At 36.5% G+C, this 19,160-nt stretch overlaps 1 protein-coding gene across 1 annotated transcript in view; it reads left to right on the plus strand.

Moving 5' to 3' along the window:
- Positions 1-7,828: 7,828 nt before the first annotated feature.
- Positions 7,829-19,160, plus strand: part of LOC130094908 (seizure 6-like protein) — a 53,504-nt gene continuing 42,172 nt past the window's right edge. Inside the window, exon 1 of the mRNA XM_056261441.1 lies at positions 7,829-8,130. Coding sequence (XP_056117416.1) covers positions 8,049-8,130 — 82 coding nt within the window. The 5' untranslated portion in view covers positions 7,829-8,048. The remainder of the gene's footprint in view (positions 8,131-19,160) is intronic.

Genomic DNA, 19,160 nt, shown 5'->3' on the forward strand with positions numbered 1-19,160 from the left:
GTGTGTTTGCGCCCTGTGAACGTTTAAAGAGGAAGTTAATTGCTCATCAGGTGACAGTAATTAATTCTGGATCACTGCAGGTTAATTATGATCCGACCTGCTGAAAAATCACTTCTTTGTGATCATGTTTTAATCGAATAAAGTTAAGCTGCCTCATAATTATGCATTCTAAATCTGTTGTCTGTTATATCACAAGCATATATAATCCACAAATGTTTATTTTCAATAGCAGTGGTTTAGTATATTAGTATATTATAAAACCTAATGTGAAACCAAAAGCCACATGTACTGTAATATTTCATAAAAATAAAAAAAATAATTGTCATTTTCGATTTCATGGTGGCTATATATCCAATAGTACATTTTAATACAGATATGTTGCGCAAGATTTTCAAGTCAGTGTCAAATAAATAGCAGGATTCTACTGACAAATTATCCACTATTGGGGAATATATATATTATGACTTGTATTTTGATAAAAATATGAGACAAAATGTGTATTTCAGTTCGTTTAACTTATATTTGCCATGGCTGTTTATGCATCTCAGAACCCCCTCAGTTCCATATGTGGCTCTCATTCTAGACTTGTGTGATCTATTATTAACAGACCCCCGTGTTCAGCCTGTGGATTACTGAACGGAGAAACATGGGCTGTGAGTTTGACCGCCACTCCCCTGGGTTCCACCGCCAGCCCCTCGCCGCCATCAAAGACCACGCGCTGCCGGATGAAAAGAGGGTAGAGGAGTGGCCGAAGACAGCATGAGGACAAAGAGACTGTGATATCATGAGGTGTGGGGGTGATGGGTAAATCAATATTATATATACAAATATTAATTATATATTGACATTAGGCAGTATTATGAGCCGTATTTTTAATATAACTTCATAATTTTCTGTCTGCACACCTGTGCTCGCCAGAAGAGACCGAATGGCATGTGGAAAAATAGAGGCAAGTGCCTTGTAAATGAAATGTGAAGCCACATGGGAGCTCCACTCACACAATCTCCGCTCCTGACGGCGTATAGGATGGTTTAGAGAGTGCGTGGGAGGGCTCAAGTGAATCCTCGGTGTGTGTGGGCCCCGTTCTCCTCTGTGAAACACTCACACACACAGTCTAAGTTAAAAAGCACAAATGAACCCAGTGAGCATTTGTTGGCTATTATTAATGGTGACTAAGAGCAATTGTGGGCTGTCAAACGCAATGAATGACACACGTGGCGCACGGTGCCAAATGCCTGTTCTGAAACGTGACAAGTGTGCTTTAAAGTCAAAAAATTAAAATGGACCCTCTTTACTTTCTTAATACACATTTGAGGTCTTATTAACAATGATTTATCGTTAAATGTTATTATAAAGATTTGAAAAATGATTGTTTTCTTGTACTTGCTCCGCTTCTCAAACGATTTTCCTTTTTTAACTGTTGTCATCTGATCTAGGGGTTTTCAAACTTTTTGATGCCATGGACCACACAAATGTGACGATCCTCATATATATACAGTGTTGTGGAAAGTTAATTTTAAAAGTAATGTGTTGAACCTGAAGAGAAACATAAATCTATGAGCGAAAACAGAATGTATGTTTAATAGAATAAATCATATTTTGATTTTTAGGGGAAAATGTATCTGGGAAGGCAAAATCATTTTAACCAATAGCCACTAGCTGTTAAGTCATGGTTGTAGGTAATGCAAACTTTCTAAAGTCTTGCCAATATTCAATGCTGTAATTAATGTTGTTTAATATTGCTGCAATAATAGCAAATTGTGGTAGATATGAAGAGGCAGCACTGGTATATTTCACCTATTTTTCATGACCCAATCATGAAAATAATTTTTCTTCTAATTTCACTTGAAAATGCATCACCTTACAGCAGTAAAATGGTTGCAAAAGCCATTTCATGTTAACTATAATTGTTCCTGAAATGCTCCAAAGGTGCTGAAAAAAAAGAAAAGAAAATTAGTTTCCCCTCCCAGAGGACCTTTCCACACCGCATTAGCTGCAGAATACCTGTTTCAGCACTTCCTAAGTAAACTAAGCATATTGTGGATGTGCTCGTCTGGTGGCATTTCAGTGTGGAATTACAGCGACCGGCTGATAGACGGAAGCAAAATGGAGACAGTGTGGAAAAAAACAGATAATCCTTAGACCTCCTTGGATCTAATTAAGATTTCCTCGAGGAACGGAAGGGGTCGGACCGCTCTATAGTGTGTCAATAGTGTCAGTCACTTTGAGAAACTGTCGTTTCTTGGATTTTCTTCATCTCTGTAGCTCAGAAAGAAGAGTATGGCGATAGCAACACCAAGGTCATGAGATTGGTTGCCAGGGAATGCATGAAGTGATAAACATGTTCGAGTGAAAAAATTTCGAATGCAGTGTACATCGCTTTGGATGAGTGTCAGATGCATTAATGCAATGTAAATGTGTTCGGTTTAGCTGTCTTTAGAAAAAAAAAATAGAAACAAAAATACAATTTCTGGCACAAAATCGAGCAACTGTGTAGTTGCATTGCTAAAAGCAAGTTTCACTTCATCTGTTTTTTTTGTTTTGTTTTGTAAGAGAAACGCAACAGCATCATTATTTCAGCAGCTGACTTTAAACTATGGCAAACACGGCGGTTTCAGTGCTGGGCAATGAGCCATACTTATGCCATGTGTCATGCATCATTAGTCTGTGAGGGAGAGTGGCATTGCCAACACTGAGCCACCTGTGATCTTAAAAAGCCTTAAAACCAGTCAGTCGATCGTAGATGAAAAGGTTTATTCATCCAAACTGCTCATGCCTTTTTTATTATTATTTCCAAACAATATTGAACCCCGTTGACTTTCATTGTATGGATAAAAAAACAGGCATTAATATAATTTTTCAAAAGATTTTTATTTTTTGTTCCACATCAGAAAGTCATACATGTTTGAAACAATTCGACGGTGACTAGCCAGCAGAAAACACCAGGGGCCTCATGTATCAACACTGCGTACGCACAAAAACACGGCGTACGTCAGCTTTCACGTTCACGGCCAGATGTACTAACAGTGAAATTAACGTAAGAATGTGCGTTCCTCCAAGTAAACTTCATGTCGTACGTACATTTGTCCCGATTTTTGTCCGTTGGCGACTCATAGAGGCAATAAAGTGAAGTGGCAAACATTACACTACGAATTGTTCTATCGCACCACCAGCTGTCAGATATTGCTTATAATTTGTAATTGATAAATTATTTGACATATTATTGTCACATGAGTTTTATTAAAATATTCTATTATGCAATTAAGTAAGAACATATATAAAGCATGTCCAAATTGATACAACCCGTCTAGCAATGGCAGCGTTGGCTTAAGGAATAAAAAATAAACTTCATTAATTCGGTCAGTAAAGATAAAAAAAGAAAGTAATCATTTTTATTCAGCAAGGACACATTGAATTAGTTTAAAAGTGAGAGTAAATGCATTTATAATGTTACAAAATATATCTGTATATAACTATATCTGTTTGATTTAAGTTTTTATTCATTAAAGAATCCTGAAAATACTATATCACGGTTTCCACGAAAATATGAAGCAGAAGCACACCTGTTTTCAACACTGATAATACTCAAAAATGTTTCTTGATCATCAAATCATCATAATAGAATGATTTCTGAAGGATCATGTGACACTGAAGACCGGAGAAATGATGCTGAAAATTCAGCTTTGATCACAGGAATAAATTACACTTTACTATATATTCACATAGAAGACATTTTCAGTGAAATCTCGTTTCTTGCTTGCTTTAGCCATGTTCTTGCAGGTTTCTTTTGCCAAATTGGACTAATTACCATATTTAAATTAATTTAATTGGGGGAGGAGACTGGGTGGGGCGTTGTGCTCGTGCATGTGCGCTCAATTTTACGTTAATTGGGATGTACAAAGAGAATATGCGTGGGATCCTTCGTACGCAGAGATTCATACATCTGCTTTTTTTTGTGCGTACGCACATTTACAGCTTTGTCCGTACGCAATGTTTTAGTATGAATTCAACGCAAGTCTTTGTACATGAGGCCCCAGGGGCCTGAAAACGTTGCGTACGCACAAAATGGGCATAGAAATATGCGTACGCATTTTTCCACGCACATATCGGAATTTATAAAAAATAAACTTGGCGTAAATAAGTGCGCAACGTAAGGATGCTCTTGACCGTGCGTACATTCTGAAGACAAAGGGAATTGGCGACACCGATGGTGAGTTGGAGTTAAATGTCTTTTTGGTCACTTTTAGACAGAAAATCTAAAGAAAATGATACATATACAGAAAGATAATACAAATATAATTTCACTCACCAAGCCTATCACTTGAAGCAAATATCCATCCCTTCTTAAATGTCCGCGCAGCGAGCGCGTTGGGCCGTTTAGTGAAACTGACGCATATATAGCCTATCTAACGGCAGATGAAGGAAAACCGTAAATCTTTATTACGAGTCATAATCATAGAGTGCATGATTGCAATGACACTTTAAATAAATAAAATATTGATTTAAACTATGTTTTACTTTTGATATAAACATTTAGATTAAATATGCCATTCCGATTAATGGAGTTAAACACTTAAACTACATGAAATCATTACTGAGAAGTTACAACATTGTTTTATATTCAATAAATAGAGAAATATTTGTTGTGGATGCAATGCTTTTGAAGACTTTTCCTCTGGCATTCTGTGTTTTAATGTTTTACATACATAATTGCTTATCATGATAATAGCAGATTGTCTGAGAAAATAGTTTCGTGCAAATAATGCACAAGGTCTATCTGTTTCCATTAAACATATAATCAATTAAAAATACTATTTGGCCAGTGAGATTGAGAAACTTTCTCTGAAATGTATTTTACACATTTTTATTTGTTTATTCAAAAACAAGGCAAGGATAGGCTTGTGATTTTTATTAATGTAATGTGACGGCACATCCGTATTTCATATTTTCCTAATGTGTTTTACCGTTAAACATGTTATCACGTGGATGAATAATCATATGCAAATAATATGCAGATGAGGATATGCATAGTAAAACTAGGCGTTGTAAGCTCCATATATGGTTATTTCGGGGAGGAGACGCGTGTGCGCACAATCTTCCGCTGACTGAGATTTATCGGGATTTATAAAGTGAATTCTGCGCAGGTTCTGGCAGACGCACGGTTGTATAAATCTGAATATTTTTTTGCGTACGGCATTTTTGGCTTTCGAGCGCACGTACACTTTTAGTAAGGATCCTACGCACCGTTTTATAAATGAGGCCCCAGGGCTCTTCTGAAACAACTTGCTGTGGACGATTGTTAGTGCTTCGGCGGCGCAGCGGGGTTTTTTCAGTTGAGACGCTATATGTGCTATGATACGGAATATCCACAGAACTGTTACTAGTGTCTGATTTCGCAAATAGTTTCTGAATATAAAAATGTCAGCACAATGTAACATACTTGCTCTGGGACTAGTTTTGGATGAAGAGATGTGCTTGTTGTTGTCGTTTGTTATTGTTGTGCAAGGAGAATGTGACGGTTGGCCGGCGTGGTATGTGTCCCGCCCCTCCTCCACAGTGATTGGACGGCTATAGGTAAAAAGTGACAGTGATGAGCGCTGTGTTTTACCCAAAGTAGAACATTCTTCTAGAACAACCCTCCGCAACAGGTAAAAAAATGCAGGGTTAACCCTAACGCTCGGTGCCTTGTCACGCTGCTGGCGTTTAAAAAACGCGGCGTTCCCATTGAAAACAATTTGGAAAATATGCTAGCCTCTGGAAAAAAAACTCTTTGATGGACACACGGCCTAAATGATAACGGAATTTTTAATTGTTGAGTGAACTGTCCCTTTAAGGGAATTTCTCCTGATGAATGTGTTCTTCTTCTCTTCTGGAACATTTACTCAGAAGTAATTAACAGAGATTATCACAAAGCAGCTTGATCCAGCTAACAAGCATTTGAAAATGACGCTCTCAGAGAAATTACTTTCTTCTCAGGCCGCTGGATTCGAGCACATCAAATCATTGCATATCTCAATGCGGGCCATAGGTCTTTATGTGGTTTTTGTCCAGCTCTTCTCAAATAGCCGAGCATATCTGTTTGAAACAAGAGTCTGTTCCGATCGTGGCACCTTAAACTTGAGGTCTATGATCTAATTTCTTAGTGCAGGCCAGGCCAGGAGCCTTTTAGCCAGAGATGAGAGATGTGGGATAAATGCCAACGCAGTTACTGGACTATGAATTCCCTTGACCAATGAAGTCATCCATGATATCATATGTGCTTCGCCATGGATTGATTTGGGAAAACATTTGGTAATGCAAGTAGAGCCCGACCTCTCCGCTGGGAGTTTTAGATTGCCTTTATGGTAAAATGCAGACTGGGGTTAGTTGTCACCCCACTCTCAGAAATGTGCTACATCCCTTATACTATATGTCCTAAAAGTATGTACTCTTTTGAGAAGAAAAAGTAGATACTTTTGAGTTTGTAGCAGAAGAGTACACAAATTACATACTATCTATCTATTATAATTTTAGTCATATGCTACTTTTGGCGATTCTATGGCCATCTCTCACCGTACGCGAGAGACTGCCCATGGATTTTTTTTGCAATGATTTTTTCTGGGATAGGTTGCCAGGTCTTTCCCAACCCTCCCCATGGCTTGGGACTCACACACACATCCATTTTTACACCATTTCCAATCCATCTTACCGGGAAACCGGAGCGCCAGGAGGAAACCCACGCTGACACGGGGAGAAGATGCAAACTCCACACAGAAGGGACTCCTGGCTCAGCCGGGGCTCAAACCAGGGACCGTCTTGCTGTGAGGCGACAGCGAGCCACCGCTCCGCCCGTTGACTAGTCTCAGCCTCAAACGTCAGCCCACGTACCGCTGGCCGAATGTCTGATGCATATGGCACACTGAATTGGAAACACTTCAGGATTTTCAAAGTCGTCATCTGATTGGTTGAATTCTACAGGATGTCCAGGAGACGTGTGTGTCGCGTTCTTTTACGGTTCGCCTGGAAACAAAGATGCCAAACCCACTCATGGAACAAGAGCGGCATCGTGTTTACAACTGTGACAATGAGCGCTTGTCAGGATCAACTAAACGCTGGGAACTAGTATGTGAAGTATGTGGCATAGACTCTTTGAAACACGTCCTAGAGTTTTACACACCGGCCTGTTATTGTACGGACATCGATGTTACATTTTCACGCCCCTAAACATGACGCGGGACAAAACAAACTGTGATTGGTTACTTTACATATCAGTTAGACAACCTCTGGGCGGTCCTTGGCCAATGAAAGCTGCTATGAGTCCAGACCTTCTGCCGTTAGTCTCAAGGTCTGGCTATGTGAGATAACCCGTTGACATACTACCACATCATAAAATTTGCATACATGCATTCTGTCACCGTAAACCAGCCTGTCAATCATCCAGTCAGTTAACATCCACATATACACTCTACATATTTAATTAATATTACACTACAAAAATATCTATCTATCATCTATGTATATATCTATCTATCAATATATCTATCTATCTGTCTATCAATCAGCAAATAAGCATTCATTACTTCCCTGAATTGGAAACTGTAGAAGCATTTTCCCCTCACAGCATCAGCAACTTTTACACACACACAAACCAGAAGGCAGAGAGAGAGAGAGAGAGAGAGAGAGAGAGAGAGAGAGAGAGAGAGAGAGAGAGAGAGAGAGAGAGAGAGAGAGAGAGAGAGAGAGAGAGAGAGAGAGAGAGAGAGAGAGAGAGAGAGAGAGAGAGAGAGAGAGAGAGAGAGAGAGAGAGAGAGAGAGAGAGAGAGAGAGAGAGAGAGAGAGGAGGGGTGAGTGAAGGAGAAGACACACTGCGGAGTTCAGCAGAGGAGAAATGAAGAGAGCTGGAGACAGAGACCAAACCGACATCAGAGCTGTGAACACACAGGAGCTCATGCAGACACGCCGCCTGTGAGTTCAACTCCACATCTCTGACACTAAGCAGCTCTGCTGTGGACCTAAACCCTGCATCTGTGATTATTCTGGACTGGACCCCCTTTGGACTGTGTCTTAACATGCTGGGAGTTCAAAGTGATGCTCTGCTGCTTGGCTTGATGGTTTGGATGGGAATCCTATGGGGAGAGATCACAACCCAAGGTAATGTTCATTACTGCACTGATTCATTCAGATGCCCTTGTGTCTTTGATGGACTGACACTGCTGTTTAACGTAAAGCCCCCCTGTAAACTTTACCACCACGTCCACCGCACTTTTATTTCAATTACGCACAGCCTGTTTAATAAAAGACTCGTTGCAGCACAAGTTTAGTCACCCTGATGAGACGTGTGGAGCTTGCGGACAAGATCATATGTGAGACAAACATGCCGGGTTTGATCAGTTTGGATCGTGCATGCGCTTCCAGAATTGTTTTCAAGACAAAAGTGGGGCAGAAACATTGAAGAAACACGCTTATGTGTGGATCTGGTGCATAATATCGCGCGTGGACAAAGAAACGCTGCGGGATTCCAAATGAATGTCGTTTATATTGTATCACATGTGTAGATGTAATGCACAAACATCGCGCTTAACATTGTAAATCACACTTAAGATTGTCAGAAGGACCTTTAAGACATGCGCTTTAACTGCATTGAAATGAAAACGCATTTGTTTGTTGTTGTCTATTGTGTGCGTGTGCTTGTCCATTCATAAGCAGCTTCATTTACAAGCTATTATGAGTTTGTGTGTGCAAGATTGGGTTTGACATAAATGATTCCTTTGTAAACCATGTGTGCTTGCATCAGACACGAGCAGTTTGATTTCAGTAAGTGTCACCTCCCCAAAACAGGAGCACTCACCCTCCCTGACCTGGTGTAATAAATGCAATGCTGTTACATTATTCATGCAGATGCGTGAACAAGAAGTCAAACGACTGTGTTGGTTCTTCATCCACCCGCGTTTTTCCTTCCCCGAGCAGCTCTTTAATCACTTACTGTGTAAATTTAGCTCAGTTCCAAGCGCGTGGGCAACTCATCTTTAATCGGGACATGCGCGACTGCATGTGGCTCCATAACACAGTTCTGTCCTCTAGTAAAAAATTATGTTTATTTTTCCTCAGTGATGTGCGGTGATCCTCGGAAATGAGAAGAAAAAGACCCCACTCTGTGTTTGGATTATTTTTGTCCAATGTAAATTCATGTTCCAGCACCATTTGACGTTTCCACTGTTTCCAGGTTGAAGGAACAGCATTTCTCTTTCAACTAACAAACAAGAAAATAATACTAGGTTATATATATATATATATATATATATATATATATATATATATATATATATATATTTTTTTTTTTATGTAGTCTAAACAATAGGCTATTACAATCAAGTCATGTGCTGTTAAACATGTTTGCATTGCCTCAAAAATGTTTTCTACAATAATACGTTATTTGATACTGTTGTTTGTGTTTTATTATTAGTCGTGATTTGATCTGTTAGTCCTAATCATCAAATCTGTCCTCGTGAAAAAAACGCATTTTCAAATCGTTTCTTACGTCACAAACTGTAACCAACACGCAACGTGCTGGCGGGCTTTATAATATCATTAAAGCAGAGGAGTCTCAAGAGAAGCCAGGTTATCCCGGTATATTTTTTCCTGTTGATGTAAAAAATCGGGTACATTTAGCAATATAGTGGTTGAATTATGTTTATGATGTATATTACGATGTTATGATGAACTATATGCCTTTCTCCACTGACGTTCGAAGTTGTTCAAAGCGTTTCTGGATACTGGTTTTTATAAGGCAGCTGCCCGACTCTGAGAGGGTGAACAGGAACATGGTTTGTGTAACATTAGCAACACATTATTAGCTGTTTGATAACGTAGTCAAACAAAAGGCTAATCATATTAATTGCCGTTATGTGTCCGATGTTGTAAAGAATGATACATAAAATGCATTAGGCCTACCGTTCAGATAAAATCGACTTGTATAGCCTGTATAATTCACTTTTCCACTTCTTCTGAAACCAGTAGGCTATTTTCCCCTTGCCATTGTGCAGCGTTTACTACAGTAAGGTTGACCGAGTGGATCAGGTAGTCTGAACTTGTGTGACTGAGAGGAGGCGGGGCTAATTTGCATATTTATGGAGCTGCATATAATAAATGAAGCAAGGGAGTTACATTCAAGCTATTTTAAGGCATGAATAATTTTTTTCCCACAGGAAAAAAAAATGTTTAAATATGTAATTTTAGTAATTAAAGATGAGTTTTAAGGGATAAAATAATTGAGTGCATGTTTCCCGACATCCAGTATTCTGTCTGTTCAGAATATAAAGAAATAAAATGGCAATGCATTTGTTTTGCAAGTGTATACAGTTGTTTAAATTCTAGATTTCCACATTTGAATTGGCTTCTGTTGCACTTAAAGTAAAGTTGGCCATTTCAAATTGAGTTGAATTGAATTGAACAAAGCCTAAGGGCATTCAAAATGATTGTCTAGAAATCGTCAGCATCTCTGTTAATTACTTATTATAGAACTCAAATTTGTACTGAACCCAGCGCATTCCTTTAACTAGAAGGGTTAGATTACAAAAGTTATCATATCCCTCGTGTTCACTTTGGATCAGGTCCCATAATAATAGAGTTCTCATTGTTTTGGCACACTGTACTGTTGAAGGGAATGAGATATAGTTACACTCTATGTGTATTTATTAACTGCTGGTGATATAATAGTCAGAGCCCTTCCATACAAAACACATTAAATATAAAGAGTATTCTTTACCACTGAATCATACCTCAAATGAATCAAAATAATTGTTGTTGTTTTTAATAATTTACTCATGTCCCTTTGCTCTCCATCATTGTCTATGGTGTTCTTTAATTGGTACAGGAATTGTTCTGGTCACTCTCTTCATGCAGTTACAATGAACAGGGAGCTTTGATGCGTCCAAAGCAAGCAGCATAAAAGTAGTCCATATGTTCTGCTTACACACAAGAAATGACTTAGGGGTGAGCAAATGAGTTAGATTACTCATTGTTGAGTGAAATATTCCTTTAACTGCGCTGCCTTACCGATTTGTGAACAACCACAGAACTATTATCGCCTGCACACTTTTAAGCAAATTCACAGTAGTTCTCCCAAAAGTCAGACGGACTGTTCTGGCGGTGCTGTCAGTGTTATTTCCACAGGGCCAGAACTCTCTAGGTGACAGACTGTCTGTTCTGCACCTTCTGAAACTCACTCATCTGGAATTTGTCCTTCTCTTCCCATCACATCACTTCCCGTCTTTCTCCGCAGCTCTACTGATACACAAAGGCAAATCAGAATAGAAAGGGGAAGAATGTCCTGCAGGATATGTCTGATAGGGACTAAAACAAGTGTGTGAGTGAGATGTGCACCCAGAGGACTAAAGGCTAAAAATGTGTGTGTTTGTCTGTGGCAGTGTCCAGTGCTGGGTATTTATGGTGTGGGAAACCTGAGCATTGGGTCATTCTACAAAACAGGCCTTTTTACTCATTAATATGGAAATAAACCCGGTTTCACAGACTAGGCTTAAGCTAGTCCCAGACTAAAATGCATGTTTGAGCTGTTTTAACTGAAAGCAACTTAAAATATGTCAGTGCCATTGTTTTGTCTCAAGATTCACACCAGTAATGTTTTTTTCTAAGGCACATTTAAATGTCCTAATTGAACTAAGGTCTAATCCTGACTTAATCTAAGCCCTGTTTGTGAAACCAGGCCTATATGACTTTTATGGTTAATTGTAGACTTTTTCTATTATCGTTTTATATTGGGGTTTTTTTTTCTGTTTGTCAGACCTCATTACCATGAAAAGTGAATATTTGTAGAAATAGCCAGTGGCATATAATACTGGTAGGGAAAATTGTATTCATATTTTACATTAATAATTTGATTTGCCTCAAGATGGCACAAAACAATTCATTAAAACTTTATTTTGCCAGGTACAATACTTAGGGCTGTCAAATGATTAATCGCATCCAAAATAAAAGTTTGTGTTTACATAATATATGTGGGTGCACTGTGTATAATTATTTTATATATATAAATACACACACATGCTTGTATATATTTAAGAAATATTTTCATGTAAATACTGTATATAGATTTATATATAATTTTTAATATATATATAAATATAAATATTTTATATATAAATAATATTTTTTTTCTTAAATATACATGCATGTGTGTGTATTTATATATATACAAAATAATTATACACAGTGCACCCACATATATTATGTAAACACAAACTTTTATTTTGGATGCGATTAATCGCGATTAATCATTTGACAGCCCTAAAAATATATATATATTTGCATATTGTTTTACATTATAAAATATTTTTTATTTAATCAACGTGTATTATAAATATATTTAAGTAATACTAATAATTAAATATTAAATAAATGGCTAATTTGTAAATGTATAAAATAATTGTTAAAAAGAAAAGTTTCATAGAATGACTCGTTTGATAGTTCCTGTGTGGGTTTGTTGACTCAGGATATTTTGGGCTTCTTGGTTCTGAATCCATTTTCAGGTGTTTGTTTTGCTGATGTTGTCTTATCCTAATCTGATATGTAAACAAACGCTAGATCCGTTGAACGCTGGCATGTTCAGTACGGTAAGTTAATATCTCAAGCTTAATTTGTTGGCTGACATTATGGTATTATTTCAGTTAAGCATGTGGTGCGTTAAAAATAGCAATAAGCTCTTAAGATTTGTGTCTACATCAGGATATGGAGTTTTATGCAAGATCACTGGCATTTTATAAGCTCTGACAGGGCAGCTTGTGTAATATATGCCATCCTGTAGCTCTATACCGGCCTGTGTGCGTACAGTGGATCTTGGAAAGTGCTTTCCGCTGTAGTTTCCTCCGAACGAGAGGTTTGAATCTGATGCCCTGGAGGTTTGCTGACAGGAGGGCGACTGACAGCTTCTCCAGCGCCTGAAGCCCAACTCAGCAGCTCTGCATTGTTCACATATGAGGATGCTCTTAGTCACTGGGAGTTGGTGAGACGTGAGCAGTGGTGTCCTACATCACTAAACAAACAAGATTTTTTGCTTTGAAGAGAAAGAGCAAATGTAGAAGAGATGTGGATTTGTAAGTAGTTGTTTTAGGAGTTTTTTTTTTTTTATCCAGAGTGACATATCATAGGGGAGACTAGAGGCCAGTTGTAGCATGTTTTACATTTTCCTTAATGAATTACAGCCTATTAGAAATCTACCTCGTATATACAAGTGGAAATATGTATTTTTTTTTTTTCAAATAGAGATCAAGATTCTCCCACGAAATTATTATTTATTTTTTAAATGGTTTGAATGAATGATTCAATGACTCACTCATAAAGACTTTACTTGTTTATTTACTAGATGAATCAGTGTTTTTGAACGAATCTATTGAATGAATGATTCAATGACAAATATGTTTTTAACAGTCACTTTTCGTAAAAATACGGATATATTGAGAAGTTGTTGTTTTTTTCAAATAGAGATCAAAATTCTCCCACGATTCTGAACAGACAACTAAACAAAATAACATAATGTTTTTTTTTAAATGGCTTGAATGAATGATTCAATGACTCACTCATGAATACTTCACTTGTTTCATTTCTAGATGAATCAGTGTTTTTGAACGAATCTATTGAATGAATGATTCTACGACTCACTCATGAATACTTCACTTGTTTCATTACTAGATGATTCAGTGTTTTTGAATGAATCTATTGAATGAATGATTCAATGACTCACTCATAAAGACTTCAATTGTTTCATTACTAGATGATTCAGTGTTTTTGAACGAATCTATTGAATGAATGATTCAATGACTCACTCATGAATACTTCACTTGTTTCATTACTAGATGATTCAGTGTTTTTGAATGAATCTATTGAATGAATGATTCAATGACTCACTCATAAAGACTTCACTTGTTTCATTACTAGATGATTCAGTGTTTTTGAATGAATCTATTGAATGAATGATTCAACGACTCACTCATGAATACTTCACTTGTTTCATTTCTAGATGATGCAGTGTTTTTGAACAAATCTATTGAATGTATGATTCAACTACTCACTCATAAATATTTCACTTGTTCCATTACTAGATGATTTAGTGTTTTTGAACAAATCTATTGAATGAATGATTCAACGACTCATTTATTAATACTTCACTTGTTTCATTACTAAATGAATCAGTGTTTTTGAACAAATCTATTGAATGAATGATTCAACGACTCACTCATGAATACTTCACTTGTTTCAGTACTAGATGATTCAGTGTTTTAATGGGTTAAATCTATTGAATTAATGACTCAATGACAAATACATTTTTAACAGTCACTTTTCGTAACAATGTAATCAATTATCGATACAATCGTTATTTGAAATGCCAAGTTACTCTCAAAAGGGGATCTGCTATATTTTGACGCTATACCGTAGACATCAGTGTTTATCCAAACTATAAACCTTTATACTTTTGTGAATTATTCTATACATGACAACTGCCCTTTCTGGGTCACAGCCGGCAGCACGAACACAGACAGCCTAACCGTTGTCATTTAGTTATAAGATGACGTGGATGTTTGAATCGAAATCATGATCCTTTAACGATTAACCGTGCAGCTCTAGTATATACCTTCATGTATATTTTCTGTCATGAATTCACATTTCATAACCAGTGTTACAATTCCCTCTTGACCTCAGCTGTGAGATTATATGGTAGCTGCCAGAAACAGTGTTACCTTTACCTTAATCATTTATTTTGCACGAGCAGATGCTGCTCTAGGTCTTGTTTCAGGTTCAATCCCCCTGGAGCAATCTGTGTTTTGCTGAAGGGTAAAATGTGGATGCTTTTCTTCTTGCGGGGATCAACCCATCAAACTATTGGTAAATGTAACTATTACACACGCTTTATCAGGTAGGCAGTGTGTAAAAAAAAGAGGCAGAGCCTGTCGACTGAAAAAAGATGTGAAATTAAGGCCCTCTTTAATGTTATCCGATGAAAACGTGAGGAAACAGTTTAGTGTAAACATCCTGACACAAGAGTTTCACAGCCGAGCATCTGTTGCCTCAGAGTGTTAATGAAATTACCAGGCAGTGTTAATCAGCCCTGACTGATCGCGTTGGTCGGGTGAATCTGACAAAACTAATGAATGGCCCAAAGGATCAGCTTATCTTGACCATGAAAAGAGAATATATTGTTTTGTGTTTATTTGCACTGGATCAGATTATGAATTTCATCATTAAATGCACTAAAATGTGGATAAACTTTACAATAGTCCAATAGTTAATGCAATAAACTAAATATCTTTGTTACTGTATCTGTTAATGTTGTAATGTTAGCTCTACTCCATTAAATAATATTAACAGATGCAACTTTTGATTTTAAGAAATTATGTTTTAAGAAATGTTGAAATTAACATCAACTAAGATTAATAACTGCTTTAGAAGTATTTCTATTAGTTCATGTTAACTAATAACTAATGCTTACAAATGGAACCTAATTGTGAAGTGTTTCCGAAAAGAGTGTGAGTGCTTGACTTTTAGTTAAAGTCAACATGCAATCAAAATCAAGCCACACTCAAAAAAATGGTTTTGTGGCACTGTTCTTTTTACCCAAATATGTTTTGTTAAAGTAACACACATATATTTATTTTACCACCAAAACACTATTGTATTGCGTTTAATTAACTTAACCTGTATAATTTTCAACTATACTTAATTATCATTCGTTAAACTAATGTAAAGAGTTTAATTTCGCGATTCAAAAAACCCTGGATGTGACTATTTCCAACGTATTGGATGAAGATGCCGTGTGAAGAAAGTGGAAAGGTGCATGGCCTCAGAGAAAATATAAAGTTAATCTAAAGGCAAAGTCTTTCATTTCTGTGAGTATTTCGGAAAGTCTGTCCTGGAATGCTTTAAATATATTGCAATGAAAAAAAAATATTTTGGCTGCTTGTTCAAATTGCTTCAAATGAGCTTAAGCAACACAATTGCTACATTTTGTCCAAACTTAATTTGATTGTGTTCAATCTGCTTAAATATGTAAAATTAAAGTTTACTTAATCCGTTTGTGTTGGATTACATGAATGATTTGTGTTGCATTAACTTAAACTGGGCGGTGATTGTTAGTTCCCAGCATGCTTTGCATATAGCTGAATTAAGAGAGAATAAATGTTGAAATTAAGTGTTATTTTATGTGTTTTTGAGAAAATGAGGAAAGGGGAAGACTTTATAGTGTGTAATTGTGTTTAATGTTCAATTACATTGCAATTATTAGAACCATTAAATTACAGTGGGTTACCATTGTGGAGAAGAGTGGAGCATTTGGTTAGGATGTGGACTGATTAATAAAATATAACTCTTGTTGCTGAAAGAGCATATACATCTTAGCATTTAATATGTTAATAAGTGCTATTATATGCTAATATAGCAAGCTATAGTATAGAATTTCAATTGAGAAATTATGTAAATCCTACATAATTTTATTTGTCAGTGAAGATTTAAATAAACTAAAGCATGTTCACTAAACTTAACCGGTTTAAGTTACAGGGAAGCAATTCCATTGATTTGTTTGGACTCATTCAGTTGTGTTGTCACAACACAAGGAGCTTACATAGATTCAAAAAATCCCATTAATGTTAATAAAACGCAATTTGCTTGTGTGGAACCACTGTCCATAATTAAATTAAGTAAGTTTAAAGACTATTTTTTTGAGTGATTGACTTTTGTAATGATCCTGTGTGTGTGTTTTTTGAAGGATTCAGTGCATGCATGTTATGCAAAAAATAAAAAGATCTGGCTCAGTTGCATTGGGTTGCAACCACCATCGTATGCTTCTCCCACATGTTGAGCCATGGTGCTCAAACGGGAGATGTGAGTTTGAATCTAGTTTGTTTTTGTGTCTTAAATTGTGTTTCCCCTGATTACATGTTCTCTCTGCTGTTGTTGTGGAAAGAAAAGGTCATAAACTCACATTTACTGTAATGGAATTATATAGGGCCTTTAAGACGGTAGAATAAGGCTCCTCAAACATCTGCAATGTTTACTGCCAACAGATGCCTTGATTTAAAAAGCGAGATAAAGTTGAGGAATAGCACACAGCCCCTCATAATCGCTCCTAACACGGCTACAGCTCTAATGATGCATGTGAACGAGCGATCCAGGACGTCAGCGCTGAACTTTGAAGACGCTCCATGATGAATCTGAGCCTCTGAATATGACGGTGTCACTTCAGCCAGATGGAACGGTTGCTGCAAAGCATGCGCCATCTGTCAGGCCCATGACACCTCAATTTCCGTGGAGCGTTTTACATGCTTAATATTTCAGCTTCCCTTTGCTTCAAAGCAGTGGCTGACAGGTAGCATGTTTGGAAACGTCCCAACCTGTTTCTCTGATTTGAGGGCTGCCTTCACCTGAGCCCGGGCGCGTTTATCGCGTCGAGACGAGGTGAGAAACGCAGTCAAAGCATTGCCGTCAGCTCCCCTGTCTCCACGGTGACATTTGAGAGCGAGTGTTTGCCTTAACGTTTTAGCTCGATGTTTTACACACCTTCAGCTGTCGGGTTAGTTCCGTGGTGTGCTTGCGAGCGCTGTCAGCCGCTAATGCAGAGGGACAGTCTCAGCAGGTGGAGAGAGTCGGTTTAGTGCCAAAACTTCATTTTACAGCTATTATAGAAATTACCTTTTTCAGGGCATGAAGACAGCTTTAGAAAGAGCCTCTGAATTAATGTAATTTCAGACATTTAGATCTGAATCACTTCTGAATGTGATATTATCGTGCCTGCTGCTTTTGTAAATGGGAATTAATCTTGAAATGTGAGTGTGACTGAAGAGCTTTAATGCCCTTAAAACATAGCCCTAATGTTCCAGCGTACTTTTGAATGTAGAATATTACTTATTATTAATGTACCCTAGTGTATGTCAAAATAACATGGTGCCACTATTTTAAACATTATTGCAATTACCGTGTAAATATGCACACCAAAAGTACCATATATCTGATACCCTCACTGTGCCATGGTAATGCTGCAGAACTTTTTGTAAGGTATACATAACCAAAAATGCATATACCATGTTACCATGTTAGAGGCTATCCTTTATTAAATTCAATTCAATTAACATCCAGTGTTGTGTGTGATGCATTACGTATTTAATTACTGTTATCTAATTACGTATCCCTTGATAAAGTAGAGGATTACTCTTCATTTTTTTCTGTAATTTAATTACAGTTACTTCTGATTTAATTGCATCAAATGCTGTATAGACTTGAACAATTCTGTATTAACCAGTATTGAATTAAACGCTTGTCTGATATCAAAGACAAAAGATAAGATTAAACATTTAATGTCTTATGTTAAAATGTATGTTTTAATGTAACCTTCTCCCTTTAAAGACTTCAAAAAGAATTTATGCAATTTTATATTATTTATTTGAAAGAATTAAAAGAGCAGTTTCATGTCTATTCTTGGTATTTAGGAAGTAATTACTAATAAGTAATGGCATTATTTTTGAGAGAGTAATTAGTGCAGTAATCTAATCACACTGTTGGAGATTTAATTAGTAGCTGGTAATTAAATAATTTTTTAGAGTAAAAAACGAATTTTTAGAGTCAAAAAACATTGTATTAAACATTCATAAAACTATGGTATTACCATGTTATATCATTAAAAAACATGGCATTATGATGGTAAATATTCATAAAACTATTACCATGTTATATCATTAAAAGAACATGGTATTATGATGGTAAATATTCATAAAACTATGGTATTAGAATGTTATATCATTAAAAACATTGCATTATGATGGTAAATATTCATAAAACTATGGTATTAGCATGTTATATCATTAAAAACATGGTATTATGATGGTAAATATTCATAAAACTATTACCATGTTATACCATTAAAAAACATTGTATTATGATGGTAAACATTCATAAAACTATGGTATTACCATGTTATATCATTAAAAAACATGGTATTATGATGGTAAATATTCATAAAACTATGGTATTAGCATGTTATATCATTAAAAACATGGTATTATGATGGTAAATATTCATAAAGCTATTACCATGTTATATCATTAAAAAACATTGTATTATGATGGTAAATATTCATAAAACTATGGTATTACCATGTTATATCATTTAAAAACATGGTATTA

Source organism: Rhinichthys klamathensis, unplaced genomic scaffold, assembly GCF_029890125.1.
Source record: "Rhinichthys klamathensis goyatoka isolate OS25496 unplaced genomic scaffold, OSU_Roscu_1.1 h1tg000183l_1, whole genome shotgun sequence".
NCBI lineage: Eukaryota > Metazoa > Chordata > Actinopteri > Cypriniformes > Leuciscidae > Rhinichthys > Rhinichthys klamathensis.